Below are 9,744 nucleotides of genomic sequence, written 5' to 3'. Positions count from 1 at the left end.
GACGAGAAGGGCGGCCAAGGACACGCGTCACGACACTGCGACACGTGGCAACCGAAGCCAGGTCGACCCTCCCCGCGACACACGACAGGGGAGCCCGACCCGTGCGCGACATGCAGGAGGCAACAAAATTGGCTATAAAGCCAGGGGTTTGGGACTAGTTCAATTTGCTCAGTTCGCTCGTTCAAAACGACGTCCTACTCCTTGTATCTCCGTTTCTTTCAATCAACGCCCTAAAACCCTGAAACTCTGCTCGTTATTAGAGTAATAACTCTAATCACTGGTACGATACTTTATCCGATCGATTGAAACCAATCTGATGGATATTTAAGCGTTGCCTACATTCGGCTATACTTTGTCATTCGTCGTGAAGGTTGTGATCTCGTGATTATCGTTAAAATTGAATTGAGTTACTACACTAATACGAGTTCCACTGTGTCTAGAAATTAGAACTAGTAATCAGGGAGCTGCTAGAATACTTAGCAACTAAGTAAACTTAGTAGTTAAATAAACTTAGCAAACTTACCAATTACGTACACTTAGTTGTTAAGGAAACTTAGCAGTTAAGCTAGTTAAGTAGATTAATTAATCTGCTAATTAAGTTAAGTAATCAACTAAGCAAATTATAAGAGTTAAGATAAATTAATTCGTTAAGTAGTTAATTAATTAATTAAGTTAAGAAAGGTTAAATAAGATTAATTAAGCGAAGCGAGATTAATTAAGTTAAGCAAGATTAATTAAGTTAAATAGGATTAATTAAGCTAAGAAGGATTAATTAAGCTAAGAAAGATTAATTAAGCTAAGTAAGATTTATTAATCACCTAAATAGATATAAATGAAAAAGAGATATATATGGGGTCGTGTATATGAGAATGTTTAATATTAATAATTAAATATATTATTTTTGACCTTACTCCGTTTTTAATGAAACTTAGGTTAAAACCTAGATAAAAATATGCTCGTTCTAATGACATATTCGTCATTTTATAAAACGTCATATTTTAAAAGTTATACGAGAAAAACGAGTGAAGCAGCTGAATTAATATATATAAGCAAGCTAGCTAGCAGGTCAAGCAGGCAGGTAGGCATGTCAATTGTATCCCCAGAAAGGTTTTGAGGTGCTTGCTTGCTTGCTTTAAATAAGAGCCTAGGATTTCATTCTTCCTTGCTCATTTCTATTCTTCTTCTCTCTATACGTTGGTATTCTAACCAATAATCACCGATGCGATATTCTGTCCGATCCATTCAGGAACCAACTAACGAATGCCAAAGTGCTATACTTTGTGAGTTCGTTAAACGGATGCCAAAGTACTGTCTGAATAAGACTATGCTTTGTCAATTTCGTTAAAGTTCGGATCTCGTGACCATCGTTAGGTTTGATGTGGTTTTACACCAATACGTATTCCACTCTGTTAAATTAAATGTTTAACTACCCGAAACTCTACACCATACTCCTACAATCAAAATGGATGCTGAATCATCAGAAGGTTCAAAACAATAAAGTATATGCTTAATTATCAAAAGGAGTAGAATCAAGAAGCTTGTTAAATCAATATTGCATGCTTATAATGTGAGTCATTCTCTTTTTATCAACAGTAATTTACAATACTCCAAATTATTTTCAAAAGTTATAATTACAGGGATTAAGTCGTGGTTATCTTGAATCACTGGCTAGTGGGGTATTGTGCACATTACTAAATTCTCACGGTTAGGCTAATAAATCCCAACAGTAATAATCATCACTATTTGGGTGAAAGGACCCAATAGTGGTATGACCATCGTCACAAGGCTGTGACAGGGCGCCAGATAAAAATAAGATAAAGGCCATTGTAATCGCCCTTATGCCGTAATTTATAACTATGTGTCATTTTTGTACAAACTGAATGAACTCACCAGTATTTGCTGACCAAACGTTTTTAAAACGCATTTCAGGTAATTACAGTAGATCGGAATAAGAGTTGGATACCGCACCAAAAAGGCTTACAGAAGTGGCTTCATTTATCAATTAAATTAAATTAAGAAAAGTTGTTTTATGTATTCGGGTTTATCCCATATTAAAACTACCTTTCAAAACATGGTTTTATCCCATCTATTTAGTAAATAAAATCCGGTGTTCTCTAAACTCTGATATTTTTCCTAACTCACGGCCCTAATGAAATTTCCGCTGCACTACTTTTCTAAATAACCACCGGTACCACTGAATTGGTTCGCGGCTCCCGATTCCGTCCAGGGTGTGGTCGGGGGTCGTGACAGAAGGTGGTATCAGAGCCACTGATTTAAGCCAATAGGTGTTGCTATAATAATACCTAAGATAAAAAAAGAGTTAGGAAATTCCTATTAACTGGTAGCACACATGATAGCATTTAGACTTGAACTTAAGAAAAGATGCCTTAGTATAAGCTCCGAGATAAGCTAAATACTTGTATAAATAAAGTGTGAGGGGTTTTGGTATGCCATGAGGATGATAACTAGGACGTTGCAAGTATAATAAATAAGCAATAACACTTGACCACTGTTATTTCTTATTAATTGGTACTACTTTGTTCTAGAATATGACCCGTCAGGTAAATATTAATTTCCTGCTTCTTTGCTGAAAGTTATAAGGCACTTTCCAAATCATGATATAAGAAAAAATACTATTTATGGGAAATATAAATTTCTTCTCTGGCAAGACTGGGTATGGTGTAGCAGACTCTCCAGCTTGTTCGGATATAATGGGGTTACCTCTCTGGCGAGAACCGGATAAGACGGGGTACATAATATGTCAAACAAGTGACAAGATTTCCCTAAATAGTATCATGACCTGATATCTGACTTGTTTTTGAAGATAAGAATCTGTTAAATACATTGACCTTATGAAGGGTATGTATATTACAGCATGTGAGATATATGATTATATAGATATGTATATCTATAAGGAATTCCAGAAGTCAATTAAGAATAAAGCACAAGCATATGTGTCAATTACTAAATCTACATTTCTTTATCAGGAATCTCTTGCATATATCTATAATTCCGATATCAAACATTATTTCGTTTGATCATCTGCCTTGTAACTCGTGCGACAATATAAACAATGGAAACCCTTTAAGTTGGGACGCCATCAAAAATATAAGAATTTCCAATGTGTTACCATAGACTATTAACGCAAGTAAGAAGCATGTAAAGTTGTGCTAGTGCACAAGAAAACACATGAAACTTAAATTATACATCCACAGACGTCGAAGTATATGACACATGACTTTCGAGGCAAGACTTTTGGAAAATATGATTGGGAACGATGACACCAATGCTAATCCCGTCAATGGAAGAACTACTAATAAAAAAAGCAGCCCTTGGCCACGTGATTCTACAAACGACATGAATCTTGCTGAGGTGCGATAGAATAAGATTTCACAACAATCGGTGCATAGTCTAATACAATTCTTGACGCTGCAAAAGAAGTCACATACCTTCACAATCCCCTATTTCATTTTATTTGACATTCCCTGGTAATGTCACTTAACAACGGTTACCACCCAAAATTTCCAGATAAAATTCTTAAATTTCTATTGTTAAAATTCTGACCTCTGTGAATAGACTTTTGCATTGCTACTCCTCCTAATGGTCATCATACCATGAGGATTTCTTTCATAGTAGCAAATATTGATCTGTTTCATTTCTTGGTAAATCCACACGTTACACATGCACTGTTTGTTGCGCATGTGGTTCGTTTGATTTATGAAGACCACTGGAGGGCTTCGTTCCAATTTGTTATTTTACCCAAACTCAAATATCATTTCGCTATACTTGATTTTTGCACTATGAACCGCATTATTGCAAAATGATGACTCTTTGATATCGAGTCAATGAATTTCTTGAAAAACTCAATTTCCTTTGGCATACATGGTTTTTGTTGTGACCATGTGACGTGATGTCGTGGGTCACGCAAATTTAATCCCTAAACAACTGTAGTTAGTGGTAGTAGGGTATCGAACTCAGGGAGTATGTGGAAAATGTGTTGATTGTGTAGCTTTGTATTTATACTAAAATTAAACTAAATTGCAGAAAATTAAAATTCAAGATTGTGGATTGTTGTTTTGGAAAACTAGATTAAGAACTAATTCAAATCAAAGTTGGTTGTAAACAATTAAGAGAGAACAATGATCACCCTAGGTTTCAGTTTCTTTAAACAATTGTGTGCAATTTCACTAGAAAGAGTTACATAGACATAACTCGTGTATGTGTGATTGAAGTGATAAAAGGGAACAAAGTACTCGGATTAGATAATGCGAGGTTGTTTCCCGATGACCTATTAACCAATAACCAACCCCAACCCTTCCCGTGATATCTCGGTTGCCAACGGCACCAAGAACGTACGATCAAGACTAGAAATTGTGATATAGATTAACACACTACAAACAATCAAACATACACCATGACATTCAAGCAACGCAAAATATCATTCTAGAAATGCAGAAATTAACACACAAAAGTCTTAGAAACATTCACCTAGGATGATCACCGAAGAGTTTAGCCGGACATGGCTCGGTGAATCATCATCAACATCAATCTAGTGTTCATACGAATTAAAAACACAAACCGAATGTTTAGAAATGTTCACAAAGCAAGCAAGTTCTCCAAATTCGCCCCCAAAGTGTCCAAGAACCGTCAATGATGAGATAATACCAAAAGACACACAAAAAACGAGTATATTGTGGCAGTTACACATTTCACGTTCAGGCACCACCGTAAATTACGGCTCCACCGTAATTTACGGTGGCCATCAGATTGTTACGGTGAATCAAGCCTGTGTTACGGTGCAGGAATCAACAAAAATCAAGTCTACCGTAAATTACGGTAGAACCGTAATTTACGGTACTCAGCATCCTTGACTCCTATGTTTTGTCTTGTGTTCTTTTCTCGACCCGTTTTCCACCAAAGCATCCATAAGCTGCCTTTTATCCATCTCTTATCTCCTAATTCGCACCTGAATCATAAGCATCGTAGTTATCTAATTCAAGATAATTACGCGGTTAAATGGAGGATTATTTCATATCTTAACATACTTAAGGGTTGTCCCAAGGACCACCCGTCACATCCCCACACTTAACCGTTGCTTGTCCCAAGCAACTCATCAACATAGCTTCGAAACAAGTGATCAAATCAAACCAAACAAATCATGCAATTTCTTAATCAACCCCTTTGTTAATGCCCAAGCAATGCACCCCTCACAATTTCTCTCCTCTCGGCTACAAGTGGAAACTAGCAAAGATAAGCTAGGCACACACTAGGCAAACGGGTGGTTGCGCAATCATAAGCTTGTACCTGAATCAACTATCCTCCTATAATGGGTCAAACATGAATGCAAATCAAAGGGGCTTAAAGGTTGTAACGTGGCTAGGTGTATGGGTAGGAAATGGAATATATATGAGTAGCGAAAATTCGACCCGGTCTTTTTATTACAACTACCAAAAACAACTAACAATGCATACTACTATATACAAGACAATGAAACCTTCTTTTTTTTTTTTTTTTTTTTTTTTTCTTTTCATTTTTTTTTTCAACACACAAAACGATAATACACTAACCATGACTATTTCAAACTCATAAACTACTAATTATATCACTAATGCTATAAGACCGGGTCAAATTTGGGTACATTTTCAAGTAAGTAGCTAGGGGAAACAAATGATAGGCTTTAGGCACAAAATTGGGCAACTAAATGACCAAACCCCCGCCCCTCTCACTACCATGCTCATATATATAACTTATGAGGTCCAACCCCCCAAATCCCACACTCACTCACACAACCGACGAGGCTACCTAATGCCCTTATCCTTTCTACATTCATGTCTAACAAAGATTCAAATTGCATTCAAGCACAAGTTCTAACACACCCCCACCCGTAGCCACTCTCATCAAAGATTATTTATATACACGTGTGGCTACAACTCTTACCAAGAATGAAAAGGGTAATAAGGGTTGCCGGTGTATTGACTTGGGGATAAATTGGGGCGACAAGATTTCACATTGTTTTGCTCGGCTTAAAATTTTTTCAAAAATCTTCAAAAAATTCCCCCCATCCCCACACTTGGGATACATTGTCCCCAATGTATGGTCTGGGAGGTTTTGATCACTACTTCAATCAACATCCACAAGAAGCTTCTCATCTCAAACCCCAAATTTCTTTTTTTGTATTTTTTTCATTTTATAATTTTTTTTATGTTTTTCATTTTAAACACAACACCACCAACCAACCAAACCCAACAATCAATCATATGATCAATCACCACCCATCCTCCCACCATAATCAACATAAACCAACAAATATATACAAACTATACAAGAGAGAGAATACCACCTGATCAATAATAACGCGGTCCTGGGGGCCCAAAAATGGACGACATCATATCGCTCCATTCTCCAAACCCGAACGAGCCGCTACTGCTTCCCTCTTGTTGTTGTGGTCCCTCTTGCCGTCTTGGATCAAGCCACTGAGAATGGTGGATTTGTGGAGTCGGATACGAAACGCTGCCATCATACGGTGGCAATGAGGCATAATCCACATGTTGTGGATCCTCAACCACCGGCCTTCCGGCATGCCAATCCGCATGCATCCGCCTCATCTGATCATCGTGATATCGGTTATTCATTTCCACCTCCTGCGAATATGCGTGGGTCCGGTGCCATAATTCATTGCGGTCGAAGCTATGTTTAAGCGCCCGCTCAATACTAGCGCTATTCCGCGTGCCTTGATCAAATAACGACCTCTCCGAACCTGACCAAGTATCAAAGATGGCCGCCGGCGGGCGTTGGCTCTCGATCACCTCCTGCATTGAACCACTATAAGCCCACCCCGGCTCATATGGTTGCTGCGCATAGTCGTAAAATGTGCCACCATGACCACCATGAAAAGCCCCAAAACCAACATTTGCACCACCCGTTGGCTCGTCTGCGTAATCATCATCCCCACTCGGAATTAACTCTTCATCGCTTTCAGGTTCATCCGGTTCTCCCGGTAACAACTCCCTTGCACCTAATTTCAACGCCCTCCACCGTTGACCCTCCGATTTCAGCTTGTGATAACGTTCAGACGAAGTATAAGTCCAAACACTTCCCAACCTATCCAAAGTAAAAGGCATGTGCCTTTTCGTTAAACCTCGGTCTTCAGATGTGAGTGCCTTTTGCTGTTTCATTAAGCCCGTTATGATGCGACAGTACGGGACAATGTCTCTCCCGTATTTGTTCCGACATATCCACAAATGGTGCATGATCAGGTAGCGGATTGGAAACCGTGGGGACCCGTGCATCAATGAGTACAGAACAGGTATCTCTGGAAACCTCACCTGTTCTTTATCCCCTCTCCTTGGGATGACATTAAGTAAACAGATCGTATGCAAGAGCTTGGCTTCTATCTTCAGATTTTTTCGGTATAACACGCCACCATACCTACCGGGCAAAAACAAATCAGCCAACATACTGTTCCATGTCACGTGCTTCTCGGGTTTGAGCAATAAATCATCAAGCGTGGGAATCATGTACTCCCTAGTTGGGAGGCTATCATATTTTCCCAACTTCTTCAACGTATCGAATGACATTTCAACTGGTACCCCATGTACCGTCCCAACCAACTTCATTTGTGATGGCCTGTGGAAGTTGTGACATTTAAGCGTTGCCATCCACTCCTGAATCTCAGTCAAAAACAAATTGCTCTTATCCTTATCCCAACACTTGAGTGCTCCTTCCCAACCCAAAGCACGGAACTTGTCATACACCCCGAACTGGCCCAGCTGAGGCTCATCAACATCTCTTTCACAGATGAATGCGGCCGCTTTATTCTTTAACTTGTTCATGCAATCGTTATACAAAGTTGGCTGCCAAATTTCGGGTTGGTCATCCAATGACCCCGAATTCCACACCGGTTTATCTCTTGGGTCTAACTGCATCTCTTCTTCTTCCTCGCTTTCGCTTTCACTAACCCTACCAAGATATTGCCTCTTCTTCGATGGCTGCTCCTTCTCCTTGCCTTTGCCTCTTGACGAGGATGAACTTGAACCCGGCTTTTCCTTTGTCTTTGCCATTCCTACACACATGAAGAAACAACAAAATAACACAAAAATTAACATTCTCTTCACAAATCATCCCCACACTTGCTTGTTGCCATGGTTGTAGATGTTAGTGAACCCAAAATGTATCAAGGATTTTTCAAAAATTGGGCATGGTGTCTCTACAATGTAGAACATCCCAAAAGTTCACTACTTTAACCATAATTCCTACATCTACAACCATCAACCATGTTCAATAACAATTCCATACTCATATCCTAGCAACAAGCAAGTGGGCAAGAACATATAACCTAAATCACCTTGTTTTTCACAATGCATCTCCATAATAGAGTAAAATAAGTGTTCATACCTTGTTTCAAGATGAGAGGATGCTTGTGAAACTAAAAATCCCAAAACCCCCAAATTATCTCAACCTAGGGTTTCAAACTTCGACCCCAAAACCGCGTTTTCTCTGGAATTCCTCCTCACAATCACGAAGCTTGTGAAAAATTAGTCGATTTAGACCAAAATCTCACTTGATTTGGGCAAGGATTGAAGGTTTTATGAAGAAAAGAAGGTGGAAGAAGAAGAAGGAGGATGTGGGTTCTTGGAGAAGAAGAAGTTGGTGGAAAGTGAAGAATGAATGAGTGGATGGGGTTAATGCACGTGAAAGCCTGTTTGTTTTCGTTTTTTTTTATTGTTTTTTTTTTTTTTATATACATACGGAACCGAACCGGCGGAAACCATTTCATCGCGTACCGTAATTTACGGTCTCACCGTAAATTACGGTGAGACCTGGATGTCAAATATTCACCGTAATTCAGGTTATTTCCACCGTAAACTCCAACCATTTTTTTCACCACCGTAAATTACGGCAATACCGTAATTTACGGTAACCTGCAGGCCTCAATTTTCACCGTAACACAGAGGGTTTTCACCATAAAACTCAAAAAATTTTTAACAACCACCGTAAATTACGGCTCCACCGTAATTTACGGTGAACACTGGGCATGTGCATTTCGGCAAAACTTGAGGTTTATGTGATTAAAATTTTTTTTTTTTTTTTTTTTAGATGTTTTAAATTTTTTTTTAAAATTTAAAAATCACCCTACCCCCTCAAAAATCCCGTGTTGTCCTCAACACGATGTAAGAGCAATTCGCGACCCGAATTTCCCCACACTTGTTTCGAACACGGACTTCGAAAAGCTATGGCAATTGTGCAAAAATACAAAACAAAACAAAATGAAACTACTATGTACACTACCACCAAACCTGGGCCTCTTAAGATTGTTCCTCCTCAACCGGGCGTAGGATGTAGCCCGCTTTGTCAAGCTCCAAGTTATTGATGTCATTGCCATCTAAATACGGCTTTAACCGGTGACCGTTCACCGTTTGTTGTTTCAATGTTCGCTCGTCTTGAATGTCAACATCTCCGAACCTTCCCACTCGTCGGACAACATAAGGGCCCATCCACTTGCTCTTGAGTTTCCCCGCGAACATTTTCAACCTTGAATTGTATAACCACACTTTTTGACCCACTTCAAAGTTCTTCTTCTTTATCTTCGCATCATGAACCTTTTTCAGTTTGTCTTTGTATGCGGATGCACACTCATACGCTTGGTCCCTTATCTCTTCAATTTCATTCAGTTGAAGCTTCCTCGCCCGACCCGCTTCATCATAGTCCGCATTCACTGTTTTAATTGCCCAATATGCCCTATGT

At 39.0% G+C, this 9,744-nt stretch overlaps 1 protein-coding gene across 1 annotated transcript; it reads right to left on the bottom strand.

The window, feature by feature from the left end:
- Positions 1–5,832: 5,832 nt before the first annotated feature.
- On the bottom strand, positions 5,833–8,628 carry LOC110941159. Its single transcript, XM_022182777.2, has 2 exons — positions 8,395–8,628; positions 5,833–8,062 (listed from the first exon to the last, which is right to left on the bottom strand). Exon 2 carries the CDS (start codon positions 8,058–8,060, stop codon positions 6,345–6,347), a length of 1,716 nt encoding a protein of 571 aa, XP_022038469.1. The 5' UTR covers positions 8,061–8,062; positions 8,395–8,628; the 3' UTR covers positions 5,833–6,344.
- Between the last annotated feature and the right edge of the window lie 1,116 nt (positions 8,629–9,744).

The sequence above is a fragment of the Helianthus annuus genome, chromosome 5 (assembly GCF_002127325.2).
Source record: "Helianthus annuus cultivar XRQ/B chromosome 5, HanXRQr2.0-SUNRISE, whole genome shotgun sequence".
NCBI lineage: Eukaryota > Viridiplantae > Streptophyta > Magnoliopsida > Asterales > Asteraceae > Helianthus > Helianthus annuus.
Note: the sequence above shows the minus strand (reverse complement) of the source record. Positions and strands in the feature narration are given on the sequence as shown.